The sequence below is a fragment of the Onychomys torridus genome, chromosome 20, assembly GCF_903995425.1.
Source record: "Onychomys torridus chromosome 20, mOncTor1.1, whole genome shotgun sequence".
In the NCBI taxonomy this organism is placed as follows: Eukaryota; Metazoa; Chordata; class Mammalia; order Rodentia; family Cricetidae; genus Onychomys; species Onychomys torridus.
Genome location: NC_050462.1, coordinates 45,452,429 through 45,471,879, shown reverse-complemented (window position 1 = coordinate 45,471,879; position 19,451 = coordinate 45,452,429). Strand labels below are relative to the sequence as shown.

The 19,451-nt window shown below is 47.4% G+C and overlaps 1 protein-coding gene across 6 annotated transcripts in view; it reads left to right on the top strand.

The window, feature by feature from the left end:
* The first annotated feature begins 2,890 nt into the window (after positions 1 to 2,890).
* Positions 2,891 to 19,451, top strand: part of Atp23 (ATP23 metallopeptidase and ATP synthase assembly factor homolog) — a 25,610-nt gene continuing 9,049 nt past the window's right edge. Inside the window, exons 1-4 of one of the 6 annotated variants that reach the window (XM_036170004.1) lie at positions 2,891 to 2,976; positions 10,118 to 10,163; positions 10,980 to 11,061; positions 18,713 to 18,850. In XM_036170004.1, the coding sequence (XP_036025897.1) occupies positions 18,752 to 18,850 (99 nt within the window). In that variant the 5' untranslated portion in view covers positions 2,891 to 2,976; positions 10,118 to 10,163; positions 10,980 to 11,061; positions 18,713 to 18,751. The other 5 variants (XM_036170002.1, XM_036170003.1, XM_036170006.1 and 2 more) reach the window with 5 other exon arrangements.

Here is a 19,451-nt window from a genome sequence, read left to right as displayed (position 1 = left end):
ATAGCTCAGGCTTATTACTAACTAGCTCTTACATTTTAAGTTAACCCATAATCCTTATCTACTCTCTGCTACGTGGTGGTACCTTTGTTAGCATGGCATGTTCATCTCCTGCCCCCTCTGCATCTGGCTGGCGACTCCTGACTCCGCCCTTCTCCTTCCCATCATTCTTAGTTTGGTCACCCTGTCTATACTTCCTGCCTGGATACTGGCCAATCAGCGTTTTATTAAACTAATTCAAGTGACAAATCTTTACACTGTATGAGAGGATTATCCCACAGCAAGAGTAGGTCTCAGCATGGCATCCAGGAAACAATGTAGCAAAAGGGAAACACCTGGGCAAGGACCCTCCCCCAGCGTCCATCAGTGGATTAAAGCACCTGTTTCTCAGAGCCTTGGTGATGGCTCTCTGGGAATGCCCTTGTACACACTCCCATTGGTGTGGGAGCTGTCTCTCAGTTCAGTTGTGCTAACAAGCCAGATTAATTATCTCACAGAGTGAATTTCTTACATATAATAGAATACTAGGTAGCTTTTATAGAGTGATTTTTTTAAATAAAAGCAAAAATCCAAAGAGAACATATAGTATGCTACTTTTTGGATAAAAAATGTTTACTTTTCATAAAAAGATACATTGGACACACACATACAACAATAAGCCGGGTGGTGGTGGCACTCGGGAAGCAGAGGCAGGTGGATCTTTGAGTTCGAGGCCAGCCTGGTCTACAGAGTGAGTTCCAGAACAGCCAGGATGACCCAGAGAAACCCTGTCTCTGGGAAGGAAAAAATATAAATAAATAAATAAACAAACAAATAAATAAGTAAATAAAAGATTGGCAACACACCACATTCATGGATTTAATGAGAACTTCAGAATACAGTGTGCACTGTAGAGCCATATAACATTTAAGACAGAGAGGAGAGAAAAATAAAGTTGATGTAACCTCTGCTTTAGTGTGTGAGCAAGTGACCAAAATCCAGGTAAATTCCAAATTGAAGTATAAAAGAGTTTATTGGATCACTTGACTGGGAGACCAGTAACAAACCTAGAGTTTTGGGGTGTGTGTAGATCCCTAGGCACAGACTCTGTCATCAGGATTTGGTCGCTTGTCTTCCAGGTTGGTTTCTTTAGCTGGAGACACTCCATATGGATTTTGGCACCTGAGCCACTAGAGGAAAAGTGTCTCTTTCCTAACAGCTTCCGCAAGTGTCCCATGGAAGGTTCTCATTGGCCAGGTCCAGGCCACGCCCTGGAGTGGGGATTAGGAGGTGTGGCTTTGCTGGAGGACTTGTGTCAGTGTGGACGTGGGCTTTGAGGTCTCATCTATGCTCAGCTATGCTCAGGCCATGCCTAGTGTCTCAGATCACTTCCTGTTGCCTGTGCAAGATGGAGCACTCTCAGCTACCTCTCCAGCACCATGTCTGCCTGCATGTCACCATGTCCCGCCATGATGATAATGGACTAAATCTCTGAAAATGTCAGTCACCCCAGTTAAATGTTTTTCCTTTATAAGAGTTGCCATGGTCAGGGTGTCTCTTCACAGCAGTAGAAACCCTAAGACAGTAGCTGACATGTGCGTTCTTGGAACCCAACGCGAGTCCTCTCAAAGAGCAGAGGGAACTCTTTAACAGCTCAATGTCTCTCCAGAGCCCCAGTTATTTATGTGGTGACAGGTTCTCACTGTGTAGCCCTGGCTGGCCTGGAACTTGCTGTAATAGATCAGGCTGGCTTCAAACTCACAAAGATCCGCCTGCCTCTGTCTCCTGAGTGCTGGGATTGAAGACCAGGGCCACCTCCCCTGGCCTATGGAGATGGTTGTAAGCCACTTGATGATATGGGTGCTGGCAATCTAACTTGGAGCTTCTGGAAAAGCAGCAAGTGCCCTTAGCCATAGAGCCATCTCTCTAGCCCTAGGGTTTTCATTTCTTAACAACCACATCCACCTCGACATCCTGTCAACCAGGTTCGCTTCTAATGCAAGCTAATTCATGGACTTGATGTATGCATCTCACCTGCCCACCAGCTCTCTCTCTCTCTCTCTCTCTCTCTCTCTTTTTTTACATCTTTCTGTGGGTCCTTTCTTCCCTTGTACTATGTGCATCACTGTCTCATCTCTATACACAGGAAAAATTCCAGTTTCTTTCTTTTGCTTGCTATTCTTCACAGGCTACTGACACCTCTTTTCCTTTGTGGCCAAACTTCTTAAAAGAATTGTCGCGGGGCAGCGGTGACGCTCGTCTTTAATATCTGTACTGGGGAGGCAGAGGAGTCCAGCCTGGTCTACAAAGTGAGTTCCAGGACAGCCAGGGCTACGCAGAGAAACCCTGTCTCGGAAAAACAACAACAACAACAACAACAAAAAATTGTCTTCACATGCTGCATCCAAACTCGGGGCAGTTTAACACCAGGGCCCCAATGCCTTCTTGTCTTGAAGACTTTAATATCAGAAGCGTTCACACACACAAATATGAAAGCAGCAACATACAAAATAGTTTTCCCCAAATCGACCTGACTATGCAAAAATATTTCTACAGAGGGAAAAAAAATAATAGGTGATACGTGAAAATTTTAATTTGCCTCTGGGTACCTTGATAACGATTTTCATTTCTAATTTGCACATTTGGAAAAAGAATAACTTAACCTCTACATTAGCACACACTGCTGTGTAACTTTAAAATTCTCAGCATGTATTTTGAAAAAGGAGGCGGAAAACTAGACCGTGAGAAGCCACCAGCCACGGGGGACTGCTCAGCTTTTCCGGCTCGCCTCCGGTTGCCTTGGTAACAGCCCAAGCGCCGGGTCAACCACTTCCCAGAATGCCGCGCGCCTTTCTACTTCCGGTTCTGGGGCTCGGGGCCGACTCCTTCCGGAAGTGAATCCCGGTACGCCGCTTTAGGGACCGGGAGCGCGGCGGGGTCTTGCGCTGCGCGGGGGCAGCTGAGTCCGTTCCCGACCTCCGGAGGCGTCAGTGGTCTAAGGTTTGCTGACGCTGGGTAAATGGGTCGGATCTTAGTTGCTAAGCAACCGCGAGGGGCGTGGAGTGGCGGCCCTGATCCCAGCAGTGCGGGGTTCGAGACCCGTCTAGACCGCAGTGTGGCAGCTTGTCTCGAAAAATGCGAAAACGCAAAGGAAGAGCGCTTGCCTGGCGTGTGGGCCGCCCTTGGTCAATACTCAGTTTTTGATTTTTTTTAATTTTTAAGGTTATGGGTGTGAGTTACACAGCAGTGTAAGTGCCCGAGGAGGCCAGACGAGGGCGTCAGATCCCCTGACAATTATAGACTGTTGTGAGCCACTGTGTGGGTGTTGGGAATCGGACCTGGGTCCTCTGCAAGAGCAGCAAGTTCTCCTAACCACTGACCCCTCTCCCTAGCCCGCCAATTAAAATACAAAAATAAAGCCCTTAATCAAAATCAGACCAAACACTGCCTCCCTAAAAGAGAAGGATATATGTAACTTCACTTAGTGTTCTGCAGTGTAGATACGGTTGCTGTACGCCATAAAAATGATTTTAGTCAACTATAAAACGGAATTAAATGTTAAAAAGTTAAAATATCATTATTATTTCTTGTTTTAGAAAGATAAGTGTTTGCTTCAGAAACTAAAAGCAAGCATGAAATAACAAACCCCTGTCTGCACAGCGAAAACCACCGTGATGGCCACTTTGAACGGAGTCTTCTTTCTTTCTTTTTTTTAAATTCGTTTTTATTTTATGTGCATTGCTGTTTTGCCTGTGTGTATGTCTATGTGAGGGTCCCCTGGAACTGGGGTTACAGACAATTGTGAGCTGCCATATGGGTGTTGGGAATTGAACCCGGGTCCTCTGTAAGAGCAGTCAGTGCTCTTAACCGCTAAGTGGTCTCTCCAGCCCCGAGGGGGGCTTCTTTTATTTACTTATTTATTTGTTTGTTTATTTATTTACTTATTTTGGTTTTTTGAGACAGGTTTCTCTGTAGCTTTGGAACCTGACCTGGATCTCGCTCTGTAGACCAGGCTGGCCTTGAACTCACAGTGATCCACCTGTCTCTGCCTCCTGAGTGCTGGGATTAAAGGCGTCCACCACCACCACCACCACCACCACCACCACCACCACCACCACCACCACTGCCGGCTTTTTTTTTTTCCCCCCAGAGCTAAGAACTGAACCCAGGGCCTTGTAGGCAAGCGCTCTACCACTGAGCTAAATCCCCAACCCTCTGTGTGTGTGTGTGTGTGTGTTCTTTTTATGCAATTAGTAAATAAAATCTAGGACAGAATCAACTGTGCTATTTTACAATGTAAAAAACATTTAATTAAAAAAAAAACTACATGATTGCACGTGTATCTTTATACCTCTTCCTGGACTTTTTTTTTTTTTTTTAAAGATTTATTTATTATGTTTACACTGTTGTTTGCATGTATTCCTGCAGGCCAGAAGAGGGCACCAGATCTCATTAGAGATGGTTGTGAGCCACCATGTGGGTGCTGGGAATTGAACCCGGCTCCTCTGGAAGAGCAGTCGGTGCTCTTAACCTCTGAGCCATCTCTCCAGCCCTTTTCCTGGACATTTAATCCATTCCTGTCCTTTTACATACTTAATTAGTGCTGTAATGTAGACATGAAAAGTTTTAGAGAAAGGACCTGCTCTCCTTTCCTTTTTTTATTATTTTTTTATTTTTTTGAGACAGGGTCTCATTATGTAGCTCTGGCTGGCCTGGCACTTGGTATTGTAGACCAGGCTGTCCACTCACAGAGAACTGTTGGTCCTGCTTCCTGAGTTCTTGGATTAGAGGTGTACACGCACACACAGAGAACCGTGAGTGTGCCGTGCAACACCATACCCTCTTGCTCTGCGGTATTTCCTCCTTTGAGCTCGTTTGTATTTCCCCACTTCTCACAGAGTGCCTTTCCACTTCTCCCCTGCAGGGGAAGTGTATGTGAAGTTAGAGACACATGGCCCCGGAAAGCCCACTTGACTTCTTACAGTTAGTTTTTGTGATTATTAAGGTAACGCCTGCTTATTGTAGGATGTTAAGGAAGTTTAGGAGCTGGGGAGATAGCTCAGTGGTTAAGGACCATGGCACAAGCATGAGGACCTGAGTTTGAATCCTTGGAGTCCATCTAAAGCTGGGTGCGGTAGTGTGGACACCTGAGGTTGTTCTTGGACCTCCACACGTGTGCTATGGTGCATGCGCACCCAGACTCTCAAGTGTACATACACACATACACATGTGTGCCTCTTATCCATAAGATGACAATTCAAGAGAGGGTAAATAGAAGAACCCAGTACTTACATTGCACTGATAATTTTGGTATAATTTTATTTTTCTCTTTGTTACTTCAGAAGCAAGTACTGAGAAATGTTTTCTGGAATAACATTGCATCTATCTATATCTATATCTATCTATCTATCTATCTATCTATCTATTTAATGTATTTGAGTGACCTGTCTTCAGGCACATCATAAGAGGGAATCAGATCCCATTGCAGGTGGTTGTGAGCCACCATGTGGGTGCTGGGAATTGAACTCAGGACCTCTGGAAGAACAGCCAGTCCTATTAACTGCTGAGCCATTTCTCCAACCCAATATTGCAGCTTTTAGTTTGCATTTTTTAAATTATTCATGTAGCTGAGTAATATTTCAAATAGTATTTCAGATCTCTTTTAGGTATGCCGGGTCGTTCTGTTGTTGACCCAACACAGCTAAAGTTATCTGAGAAGAAAGAGCTCAGTTGAGGAAATACCTCCATCAGATTGGCCGTAGACAAGTCTGTGAGGTATTTTCTATGATCAGTGATTGATGTGAGAGGGCCCAGCCCATCATGGGTGCTGCCAACCCTGGCTGGTGGTCCTGGGTTACCTAAGAAAGCAGGCTGAGGCCTGGGTATGGCGACACACCTTTAATCCCAGAACTGGGGAGGGAGAGGCAGAGGCAGGTGGATCTTTGTGAGTTCCTGGCCAGCCTGATGGACCTAGTGAGACTTTCGACTCTGACCCGGAAGGTGAAGTAACCCTTTCCTCCCCAAGTTGCTTTTTGATCAGTGTTTGACTACAGCAATAGAGAAACAGACCAGGACACTGGCTTACGGTCTGTCCCAGGCCTTACCACGTCTAGTTCACTTTCTTCTAGCATGCTAAACTAACTGAGCTGAATTTTTGTCTTTTTCAAGACAGGGTTTCTCTGTAGCTTTGGAGCCCGTCCTGGACTAGCTCTGTAGACCAGGCTGGCCTCGAACTTACAGAGATCCACCTGCCTCTGCCTCCCGAGTGCTGGGATTACAGGCGTGCGCCGCCGCCGCCGCCGCCGCCGCCGCCGCCGCCACCACCACCACCACCACCTCCCCGGCCTGAGCTGAATTTTAATGGCTTAGTTTCCACAGGTGTCTGCTTTGCTTTTCTAACTAAATTTTTAAAAAGATTTATTTATGTTTTATGAGTATGGATGTTTTGTCTGTATGCATCTCTGTGTACCACGTGTGTGCCTGGTACCTAGAGAGGTCAGAAGAGGGCGTTGGATCCCCTGGAACTGGAGTTACAGACATAAGCTACTGTGTGGGTGCTGGGAACTGAACCCAGGTTCTCTGCAAGAGCAACAATTGCTCTCAACTGCTGAGCCTTTTCACCAGCCTCATTCTAACCTGTTTTTTAAGACGTGGTCTCATGTACCCAGGCTGGCTTTCACCTTGCTGTGTAGCCATGGATGACTTTGAACTCCTGATCCTCCTGTCTCTACCTCCCGAGTACTGACATTACAAAGCGCATATTGCCACCATGTCTGTCTATGTGGTGCAGGGGACAGAACCCAGGACTCTCTCAACCAAGTTACAGCTTCAGCCTTCTGCTGTAGCTGGATTAATTATTTAGTTTTGCTTCCCTCATTTCTATCTGCAAATTAGGGTGGATAATACTTTGTAAGGTTGTAATGAGGAGTGGAAATAGTGTGCATAAATGGAGCTCAATAAAAGCAATCTAATTTTTGGCTTATAGCTTTATTAGTCTGCAAGTACAGGTGTTCATATTTGTATATTATTGCAAATGAGTGAGTGCCCTCTGCTTCCCACTCAATTCATGTTTACCGAGCACCTGTGACATCCAAGTGCTGTTCATAATTCTTAAGGTCTTGTACGCCCATTTTTTCTTAGATATTTTTCCTACAATTAAAAACATATGCTGTGGTTCAACTTCAGTAATTTTCTTATTCATCTTTGTTTTCTCAGACTCTACCATCCTGCCTGGCCCATGGTAGCAGGTGGTGAGTAAATAAATGGGTGAGCTGAGCTGAATAATTTAGTGGGGGAAAGAAACACACACACACACACACACACACACACACACACACACACACATTATATAAAACCTGGAAGTCTGTCATGAATGCACTGACACGTACAAAGTGCTTTGAACTGCAGACCAGACGACATTAATTTTGAGTAAGTGTTCTGGCAATATCCTGGAGGAGCGGATAGGCTTAATCTGGTCCCTGACTATGGATACTGAGGAAAAAAGCCTTCGAGACAGACACCACCGTGTGAGTTGAGGTTTGGAGGTAGAAGTAAACTGTTTATCTTATCAGTTATTTGTGCTGGCCAGAGAGTGGGTTTGAACAGTGGGTCCCGATGAGCTAGATTTTGATGTGACCAACCAGTCTCTGTTACAGTTTCCAAGCGTTTCTGAAAACACTGCCTTTAATTTGGTCTGAGCGGGTAGTGGGAAGGAGAGAAGGAAGAGAGGCCAGGGAACGGGAAGAATGGCCGAGACTTTCAGCTGCAGAAAGGAACTAGGTGGCCAGCACTGGCTGCGAGGAGAGGATGTATGTCCAGGGGTGGGTGGGTACCTTTAGCAGCTCAGGAGGCTGAGAAGATGCACTTACCAAGACAGGACAACCACGCCAACCGGCAGCAGCTATACACCAGACGGCCATGAGGCCACGCCCACCAGACCCCGCCCCACAAAACCACGCCCACCCAAGCCCCGCCCCGAGCTGCTAGCCGCGAAGCTCGTACGCTGCAGGGCTGAGGGCTCGCCCGGCGGCGGCGGCGGCGGCGGCGGCGGCGGAAGCGGCGTCCCCGGCCGGGGTCGGCGGAAGGGAACGAGCCGGAGGACCGCATGGCTGGAGCTCCGGGCGGTGGCGGGCCAGGCCCCGCGGCGGGGGAGCCGCTGCTGCAGCGACGGGACTCCGGCCAGGGCTCGCCCGCTGAGCCGCCGCCGCCGCCGGCCCACGGGAAGCCCCAGCAGGGCTTCCTCTCCAGCCTCTTCACCCGGGACCAGAGTTGCCCGCTCATGCTCCTGAAGACGCTAGAGACGAGTAGGAGCGGTGACCTGGAGGCTGGGGGTCAGGGGTGGCATCAGATCCGGGGCCGAGGACGCGCGGGGACCGCACTGAGTCCCGGGGCTCCACCGCAGCCCCGGAGCGGCGGCGCGGGCCTTCCCGCACGCACCGCTCTTGCTTGTGATCGCCCGCTAGGATGTGTGGCCCTTTTGGGTCACACGCACTAGTTTCTTATGTAAGTCACGCCGCAGCGCCGGCTGTAGGGCGAGGAGAGCTGGAAAGCACGGCGTTTATCACGAATGCACCCTTCCCCTGGGCGGGGCGAGTGCTGGAGTAGAAGCTTTTGAAAAAGCCTGGGTTTGTGCACCCAAGTGCGTTTTGCTTAGAGAGAGCTGCTAGCTTCGTGCTCTCAAAGAGGCCCGTGACTTCTGAAAGGTTTATTATCGTTGCGGCGGCGGCGGGGCAAGGCAGGCACACAGGCTCCCACTGAGCAGTTTCTCACCAGTCCCCTGGGAGAATGCTTTAGATCCTTGCTCCTTTGCATCGGCATAGATTGCCTGTCTACTTCGGATTCTTTTAGGAAAAGTCAAGAGTTAAATGTTATTTGTCCCATTTACCGTGTCATAGCAGAAGCGGTCAAAATTCAGTAGTCATCCTATCAAGGATTTTACACTCTTGTTTTTTTCAATTTGTTTTTATTTTATGTGCATTAGTGTTTTGCCATGGGTGTCAGGTCCCCAGGAACTGGAGTTACAGACAGTTAGGAGCTGCCCTGTGGGTGCTGGGCATTGAACCCGGGTCCTCTGAAAGAGCAGCCAGTGCTCTTGACCGCTGAGCCATCTCTCCAGCCCCTTACTCTCATTCTCTTCTTTTTAATTTTTTTTTTTTTTTTTTTTTTTTTTAAGATTTTATGTGTGCTGGGCGGTGGTGACACAGCCTTTGATCCCAGCACTCGGGAGGTAGGGCCAGGTGGATCTCTGTGAGTTCGAAGCCAGCCTGGTCTACAGAGTGAGTTCTAGGACAGGCACCAACACTACACACAGAGAAACCCTGTCTCGAAAACAAAACAAAACCCCCAAAACAACAACAACAACAAACAAAACAAAATAAAAAAAGAATATATATTTAAAAACATTTTTTTTAAATGTATATGATTGTTTTGCCTGCCAACATGTGTGTGCACTACCTACCTGCATTCCTAGTGTCTGGTACAGTGAGCCACCATGTGAATACTGGGAACTAAACCTGGGTTCTCTGCAAGAGCAACAAATGCTCCTAACCCCTGAGCCATCTTCCTCCCCCACCCTACCCCTCTCTTTTTCTTTCTCCCAGGGGTGAACCCAAGGCCTTGCACTTGCTAGGCCAGGCTCTACCACTGGACTGGAACCCTAACCCCCTTTCTTATGAACCATAGACTCACACTCTCTCAGCTGCCAGCCCTCACTGAAGAACTGGAGGGCTTGTTCTTTGGTTGGCGTGCCCTATTTGGAATGTGGTACTCAGAATGGGGCATGGTGTTACCTCAGAGAACAGTGTAGGGACCACCTTCCTCAAATCTAGGTACTATGCTGTATTTATTTTCCTGACTGTGGCCCAAGATGCTCCTGGTCTCCTAATATATGCTTAAGACAGTGTTTAGTCATTTAAACAAAACCAGCCTTTGAAACTAAGATGCTTGTGGGTACCATTTTGGTATTTGTGTTAATGTTTTATTTAATTCAAGACTTGATTTGGTATGAATTTACATGTTTCATGCCCATTTAGAAAATCAGTTTTAAGATAGTATTTGTGAGTTATTTTTGTGACATCTGCTATTTGGATGATTAATCGGTACTGCGTTTTTTTAATGGTCATACTTTTTGCTGTCTTTGTAGACCCATATGTCAAACTTCTACTTGATGCTCTGAAACACTCAGGTTGGTAAGTAAACCTTTTTAGAAATATCACTGTGTGTTCTGGAGCCCCCAGAACTAAAACTGCAGAGCTATTATACCTGGGGCTTCTCACTTTGGAGCACAAAGCCTTCTCCGTCCACAGTGGCAGGCTGCATGTCTTCCAGGCTGGCCTTGCTCTCTTTTGTCCTGGCTCAGTCTCTGGCTCTGTTGTTCACTTTGAATGTTAGTAAAGGCAGTATTCACAGTTTGTCTTGAAAGTCATTACCAAACTTGGCCCTTCCATCCCCCCAGCCTAGGGCATTGTGGTGAAGAAACCTTGGCTTGAATTAATTAGTAGGAGGCTTCCAGATATTAACTCAGAACAGATTACAGAAAATGACTTCTGATATCTACTACTTTTTTTTAAAAAAGATTTATTTATTTATTATGTACACAGAAGAGGGCGCCAGATCTCATTACAGATGGTTGTGAGCCACCATGTGGTTGCTGGGACTCGAACTCAGGACCTCTGGAAGAGCAGTCGGTGCTCTTAACCTCTGAGCCATCTCTCCAGCCCTGACACCTACTTCCTATCACCCTGACCCATCATATTTTCAGTGTGGTCCTAGTCAGGTGACCAGCTCCTTGATGGAATCCTTATGGAATGTGAAGAATGGACTCTGGGGAGATAGTCTCTTTTATTCCACAGGCGAGAAGACTGAGTTCTGACTGTATCAAACAATGGCCTGCCAGGGTCCAGAGGGGTTAGTGGTGGGAGGGCCGTGCCGTGTGGTCCAGGGTGTCCCGGCCAGGGCTGATTCCTTCATGCACGGCGGCGCTCACACCTCTGCGTGCTTTCCAGCGCTATTGACCAAGGGAGGCACTTCTCTTGTGAAGACTGCGATGGAAATATCAGTGGCGGGTTTGACGCCTCGACGTCCCAGGTGGGTCTCTCGGCCGAATTGTTTCCTTCCCTTTACTCCCTTCCGAGACCTGCTGACCGCTTATCACACACGCTGGGCATCCTGTTTGGTGGACCCTGCGTAGGACTTGAAAAAAATCAGTCTTGGTCCTTCCTCTCCAGGGGTGTCACTCTTCCGAAGGAGGTGAGACACGAGCTCCTTAAACAGGAAATTTGAGGCAGGTTAGGATGCGCGGTGTGATAACTTTCTGTTCCTGGAGCAGGCAGCTGAGAAATTGAGCTTATAAGGAGGAATGAGTTATTTTGGCTCATGTCAGCCCACGGTCACTTGACCCTCTCAAATATTATTAAGGACCCATCTTAATAATCTTCTTCCCAGGGGCTCCGAAGAGAAGCTACAAACAGTGTGAATTATTTTCGGGAAAAGAATCTAAGTACGCCGAGCTCTCCGTCCGTCTGCTTTGTTCCTTTGGGATAAAGTTCTGTCTACACAGCTTCAGGTCTGCTCTCGTGCCTAGCTCCTTTCTTGGCTGATTTCTCTCTACACTTATCTGCTGCCCCCTCTAAGGTCTGTCTTAATTCTCTCGTCTTAGTTCTGCCCCGTCTTGGTCTTTCTTATCTCGTTCTTCCCCATTTGGCTCTTCCTCATCTTCCGTCTCATTCTTCTAGTTCTCCAGGCAAAATCCTCCTCCGTCTCTGAGGTTTACAGGTATATACCCATGCAATAGCAATGTTCTAGCTAGAGCAAGGTCACCAGGCTTGAATGCTTCCAGGGTCATAAAGGCAGACAAGAGTTTGTCTCAGGCACTAACCATTGGGCTTTCTTTTACAACCCAAAGGGGAGTGGTAAAGGGGCAGGTCAATGGTTAATATATCAGAAAAGGGGAATTTATGTCCTAAGACTATATTCCTAGGGGTGGTTAGGTAAATGTTAGGAGTCTGTGATGTTAGTATGAACACCAGTAAGGCTGTATAAGAGAGGAGGGTCTGAGCTTAATTTACCTTAATTCAGGAGATCGTTTGGCCTCCGATGCTTGATAGTTATTTTAGATAAATACACTGTTAGGAGTTCTTGGAAGCACACATAGCATACAAGAAAATTATTGTAGGAACTGGCTAATATATACAAAAGCTAAAATATCACCAAGACTTCTTAAGTCATGGCTTGACCTTCGGAAAGGGCCTTGACCTTTCTAAGTAGTAGCTTTTGTGATGGTAGCTGAATTCCAAACATTTTCCTGCGGCTTGCAGCATGACGCCATTGCCTCTGTGGTGTGTGTCAAGTCAGTACTTCATAGTGGGGCTGTATATGCAATGTACAGTGTATGTTGGCATCAAGGTCACCACAGCCCCTCGACCCAGTGATCTAACTGCCTTCCACTGGGCCCACTTTGTGTAGTGCCGCAGGGTAACCAATCCTTTGGGCCAGGAGAGCGCGGTTAAGAGCGCCGACTGCTTTTCCATAGAACAAGGTTCAGTGCCCAAAAGAACAATCAGACTGCAGCCCACAGAACCAGGGAGGCTACACAGCAGGGGGGACCCTAGGATGACTGTGACTTATAGTAAGTTTTGGTTTTACTCAATCACTGGGCAAGCCTCAGTGAAACATTTCACTATTAGGATAAGAATTTGTACTGTATCAGGCTGATAACAGAAAAAAAAAAAAAAAAAAAAAGAAAAAATAATTAAAAGAAGAAAAGGGAATAGTATAATGATAGGATAAAAGGGTAGATTGTTGAACCTAGTTTTAAACAGCAGTGACTTGTTTGAAATGTTTTACATTGCTGTAGATTTTAGTTTATTGATACAAATTTGAAGTAAACTTTGTTATACTGTATATATATTTCTACTCTCGTTTGTTAATGTAACTCATTGAGAGTGTAATGGATAATTAAAAAAATAGAGATTAATTAAAAAAAAAAAAAAGATTCCGTGCCCAGCACCCCCGTGGCAGCTCACAACCATCAGTAACTCCAGTCCCAGGGGACCCAGCGCCTTCTTCTGGCCCCTGCAGGCATGCATGTGGTGCACAGACATACAAGCTGACAAAACACACATAGATATTAAAAAAAAATGACAAAGGAGCCAGTCCTTTAATCCCTGGGCCTGTGGAGGATAGTCAAGGTCCAAACTCCGGCAGGTGGTAACCACCATGGGACAGTGACGCGTTCATTGATTGAAAGCTACTAACAGACTCAGCTGGAAGACACAAAGCCCTGCCAGGGCAAAGACAGACGCCGTTAACCAAGACGCTAGGAAACCACAGGCGCCAGGAACAGCATGGTGTGTAGTTTAGCTGGAGGGCGGGCGGGGACATGCGGGAAATAAGGGGTCTGGAACTGGAAACCAGTGTGAGCTGTGTGGTGGGCCGCTGGGAATGCTGAGGTAAGGCTGGAATGGAGGGAGGGAGAGTTCCCATGTTCTAGATAACATGTATCTATCTTGTGGAACGGCGTTGGGAGCTCAATTAGCTTGAGAAATAAATTAGCAATTTTATTATTAGTTTGAAGTCACCGGAGGGTTCTCACAGAATCGTGGCGGCAGCAGGTGGTTCGTGTGACATGATGAAGGTCGTCGGAGGTATTGCACATAGCTTTTCCAATTTGAATATGTAATCTACGTTTAACTCCACCTAAGAGCTTTTCTGCTGGAGAATTTCACATGTATTTGGTTATTCATAACTGTCTACAAAACTGTGGGTGAGCAGAGTTCCCGTCCTTCCACTTATTAGCTGTGGGCTTGGGCAAATTATTTTCCATATTCTTCGTTTCCTCGGCCATAAATTGGTGATCACGTTACCGGCAGCTCCCTCGGTAAGTTTGCCCACTTCCCGGCGGCGGTCTAGTAGATGAGTGTCTCGGGAGCTGGGGCTGTTGCTCAGTTGGTAGAGGCCTGGCCTAATGTACATGGACCCCTGAGCTCATCCCTAACAAAGCATAATGCACGCTCGGTGGCACACACCTGTAATTCTAGCTCTCAGGAGGTGGAGGCAGAGGATCAGATGTTCAAGGCCGTCCTCAGCTATGTAGAGAGTGAGGTCAGTTGGACTAGAGATTCTGTCTCAGGAAAAAAGTAATAGAGTGAATGTTTTAAACTCTCAACTCTTGGCAGTGTTAAACACAATCGTACACTACTCCATTCTATCTTAAATTGGAGTCTTTATTGTGAAGTCCTTCATTCATCCAGGAAATCAGAAGACCCATGTGTATACTTTCAACAGGAAGGGAAGCCTCTGGTTAACTGATGCAGAGATCTGAGGAGTAGAACGTTCCCAGGACTTGAGACACCTGTGTGGTCCTCTTGAATGACATCCCTTTTCCTGACTGGGCATCATTCCCCGCTTTACTGGGTTTTCCCACTCACGTGTGCAGTCCACGATTGCGTAGTTTGGATGCCTGCTCTCGTGCCTCACACTTTGAGTGATAGGGAATGTGTTGTGGACTCGGCATGTGACATACATCCTTTGTGGTTCTGAGATGTAAAATCCTCTAGTACACAGTCCCCTGTGAGTTAGTTTTTCCATGAGACCGTGTGCCCTCTCTGGTTTACTTCACTGTTGTATACTATTCCACTGTGTGTTCGCATCAAGGTTTACCTTTCTAATAGTGTTTCTAGCCTTGTAATTGTGCACGATACTGCTGTAAATATTCTTGACCTTCTCTCCTGGTGACAGTTACAAGCTTCCCCAAGTTGCGGGTCTCTGAGCAGAGTCACCGGGGCATGGAGCATGTGGAGTGTTGGCTGATGACACCGTTACACAGTTTCATGCACATCCATCTGGTTGCTCCTTTGCTGATGTCCTCTTCCAGCCCTTGAATGTTGAAGCCCTCAGTCCTTTGTCCTCCTCTGATGTCTGTGAGATCCTGTCCCTGTGTTCTGTGAGGTCCTGTCCCTGTGTTCTGTGAGGTCCTGTCCCTGTGTTCTGTGAGGTCCTGTCCCTGTGTTCTGTGAGGTCCTGTCCCTGTGTTCTGTGAGGTCCTGTCCCTCTGTGTTCTGTGGAGGGGTCTTGTCCCTCTGTGTTCTGTGGAGGGGTCCTGTCCCTCTGTGTTCTGTGGAGGGGTCTTGTCCCTCTGTGTTCTGTGGAGGGGTCTTGTCCCTCTGTGTTCTGTGGAGGGGTCCCTCTGTGTTCTGTGGAGGGGTCTTGTCCTCTGTGTTCTGTGGAGGGGTCTTGTCCCTCTGTGTTCTGTGGAGGGGTCCTGTCCCTCTGTGTTCTGTGGAGGGGTCCTGTCCCTCTGTGTTCTGTGGAGGGGTCCTGTCTCTCTGTGTTCTGTGGAGGGGTCTTGTCCCTCTGTGTTCTGTGGAGGGGTCCTGTCCCTCTGTGTTCTGTGGAGGGGTCCTGTCCCTCTGTGTTCTGTGGAGGGGTCTTGTCCCTCTGTGTTCTGTGGAGGGGTCCTGTCCCTCTGTGTTCTGTGGAGGGGTCTTGTCTCTCTGTGTACTGAGGGGGTCTTGTCTCTCTGTGTTCTGTGGAGGGGTCCTGTCCCTCTGTGTTCTGTGGAGGGGTCCTGTCCCTCTGTGTTCTGTGGAGGGGTCTTGTCCCTCTGTGTTCTGTGGAGGGGTCTTGTCTCTCTGTGTACTGAGGGGGTCTTGTTCCTCTTTTAGGTCAGACTTCCGATTTGAATGCTCATCTGTGTATTCATTTATCACTTTTACTTGGATTGTCTTCAAGACACGTTAGACTCCATATGTCCAAGTTCAGATTCCTGATTTTCACCATCATCCCCTGTCTTCACCCAATTTGGGTTTTTAGTTTTTCTTCCCCTTCTCCTTCTCCTCCTCCTCCTTCTTTTCTTTAAGTTTTTTTTTTTTTTTTTTGAGACAGGGTCTGATGTAGCCCAGGCTGGTCTCCTGACCCTCTGTCTTCACCTTCTGTGTTCTGAGATCACGTGCATGTGCCGTTATGCTCAGCTTGGTTTTACACATATCACTAGATATTTCTATAACCATTTAAGTCAGAAACTTATAGAGACTTCTGGTGCCTTCCTCGTAAGACAAGTTGCTAACCGGTCTCATTAATAAAACACCTGGAGCCAGATCTTTGGCTAAAAACTGAAAGATCAGAGGAATAGTATAAACCACAGCCAACTTTACCAACTCCTCAGCCTCCAGAGAGAGCTGCTTCCTGTATGCTCACACCTGTATCCTTTCTGTGCCCTGCCATCTTACTCCCTCTTTCCGTCCAGCTCTACTGAAAGCTCCACTTCCTGTCTGTCTGTACAGACCTCCAGACCTCTATGGTTAACTAGTGCTGGGATTGAAGGTGTGTGCCACCACATCTGGCTCTGTTCCCAGTGTGGCCTTGAACTCAGGGAGATCTGGATGAATCTGTCTCCTGAATGCTAGGATTAAAGGTGTATGCTCTTGCTGCCTGACCTCTATATTTAATATAGTGGCTGGCTTTTCCCTCTGATCCCCAGATAAGCTTTTTTGGGGTGCACCAGTAAAATATCCAGATTTTGTTCAGGTTACCTCCTAAATTACCTTCTGGCTCCCACCATTCTTGCTTAAACACCTCACCTCTGCAGGCGAGAGCCTGCAGTACCACGGTGGTTTCTCTGACCCAGCTTTGGTCATCTCCCACTTACTCTTCCGGCTGTCGTAAGGGTAAACAAAGGCATGCTCCTGTTTCAGCACTCCCTTTGGAGGCTTTCCCCTGCTGCCAGAATGCAGGCAAGGTGGGCGTGCCTTGGCCTCAGCCCGCGTCACCAGTCTGCGGCCCCCTCTGCTGCTTTTCTGGGTTCTGCATTCAGCTTCTCGTACGTCTGTCTTTCAGCAGCCCTTCCTCTCCCCTGTGCACATGTTACCCCCCTTTCCTTCCTTCTGTTTTAATTTAACCCCCACTCATTCAGTAGGTCAGGTCTCCATTCATTTTTAAAATAAATTTTTATTTTTTTATTTAAACAATTTCTTTGAGATTAGAATCTAATTTTATCATTTCCCCATTCCCTTTCCTCCTTCCAAACTCTCCTGTCCTCTCTGCCCCTGCTCTCCTTCAAATGTAAGTTTTCATTTTTATTTTCTCTGCATGGCTGTTTTGACTGTACGTGTGTCTGTGCACCATGTGTGTGACTGGTGTCCACAGAGGCCAGACGAGGGCATCGGATCTCTTGGAACCGGAGTGACAGACGGTTGTGAGCCACCACGTGGGTGCTGGGAATTAAACTTGGCTCCTGTGGAGAACAGCCAGTGCTCTTAACCGCTGAGCCACCTTTCCAGCCTGTTTATTTATTTAGTGTTTTGAGACAGACTCTCTAGCTCAGGCTGGCCTGAAGTCGAGGATGCCTGTGAACTTCTGATCCTCCTGCTGCTGTCTCCCCAGTGGTGGAAAGACAGGAGTGGCCTGCCATGCTGGCTTGTGCTGTGCTGGTGATAGAACCCAGGGCATGCTAGACAAGCCCTCTACCAACTGAGCCACATCCCCAGAACCATAGGTCTAAGAGAAGCCTGTCCCAGCTCTCTAGATCAGGCCTGGCGTTCTCATGGTATTTGCTCAAGACTGTCACTGTGTATTCAGTCATTTTGGTGAATATTTCTTAATTTCTGTCTCCACTGGTAGATTCTAAGTCACTTATTAGATCTTAATGAATGTCAGTTGAGTAAGTTACTGTTGGTGGATGGATATAAAGTATCTGGTAGCTGCTGAGTGTCAGGCACATGGTAAATGCAGGTGCAGCTGCCATGCCTGGGACTCTTCTTACGTCTTCCTTATTCTTACGGGGTCCTGCTTAGCACGCCACTGACCTCTTTTTTTTTTTTTTTTAAGATTTATTTATTTATTATGTATACATTGTTCTGTCTGCATGTAATTCTGCAGGCCAGAAGAGGGCATCAGATCCCCACTATAGATGGTTGTGAGCTACCATGTGGTTGCTGGGAATTGAACTTGGGACCTCTGAAAGAGCAGTCAGTGCTCTTAACTGCTGAACCATCTCTCCAGCCCCTGCCACTGACCTCTTGTTCTCCCTTCTGACAGTCTTCTGAGGGTGTTTCCGGGGAATTTTTCCTCACTCCAGCCCGATGGGAGTGGTGTCAGCCATTCTTCACTCACTGCTGGCTATGAAATTGGCCAAGACGTACTTCCGGTGTGTTCTCTGCTGATGATCATCCCCTTTTCATAGTGGAGGGAACGGAGGCACAGAGAGGCTAAGAAACTTGCTCAGGGATCTGGAGCCATGGCCCAGAACACTTAGTGCTCTCTCAGAGGACCAGAGTTCACATCTCAGCACCCTTGTCCCGTGGTTCAGGGTCACCAGTGACCTCAGCTCTAGGGGTGTGAGGTCATCCTCTGGTCTCCGTGGCCCCGCCCCCCCATGTCTGTATTACTCCCTAACAAAATTGAAAAAAAAAGTGAAGAAATGTCCCCAGCTTGCTAGGCTAGCAGGGCCTGGAGCTGTGCTTTATGTTTACCTGTCTCTTCTCAAAGCCCGTTCTTAGAACCACAGAGCTGCGGCATCGGAGACGGACTGGTGTGGCCGGCTCAGGAGGTGCAGTACATTGGCCTCAGTTGGTGTGCTGGCATGGCCTAGAGAGAAGAGGAGGGGTTAGTCACCGGAAGTGGACTTGAGGGCTTGTGAGGGAGAAGCAGGAGTCGAGGCTTCCTGCGCATGGCAAAGTGGGGCCTGCAGAGTGGCAGGTGTGAGGAACGAGCCGACTTCTCCTGTTTTCCTGTCTCCCAGATTGTTTTGTGCCAGAATAATATCCGAAACGAGGCCCACATGAGCAGAGTCGTCACCCACGAACTCATTCACGCCTTCGATCACTGCCGGGCCCACGTCCACTGGTTTACCAACGTCAGACATTTGGCCTGTTCGGAGGTGAGTTTCATCGCAGAAGATGTTTATTTTCCCCAGACACTGAACTGTTTATTCAGATGCAACTGTTTAAACACATTCCTTTCCTTGCTGTTGTAACTTGACCAGTCTCTTTGTAGAATTGCTATAAAGGTTATCTTCAAGACCCAATAATAGTATCAGCTGATTTAAATCACAATAAACTACTTTTCTTGGGGTACACCGAGGGCTAAATGTCATGCTTGTATAGATTTAAAACAGTTATTAATTTTTATTGTTCTGGGATTTGAACCCAGGGCCTCTTGCATACTAGTCAAACACTGTTAACTGACTACATCCCCAGCCCTGGATCTGCTTTTGCAGTGCTGGGGTAAGCCCAGAACGTAGGGCATGCTGGGTAAGCAATCCACCACTGTGTTAGGTGCCCAGCCCTTCCGGATTCTTATTTAACCTTCACAGCAGTCCATTGAGGAAGATGATTATTAGCCTTGTCTGCTAGATGTGCAAGGTGAAACTGTTGTTTGGAGTCTAGAGTTAGTGGCAGAGTCGGGGTTACCAGGGTTCTTAACTAGCTTGCTGTGTCTCAGAGGCAAAGTCATTGTTTGCCCTGGGAGTAAAACATTTA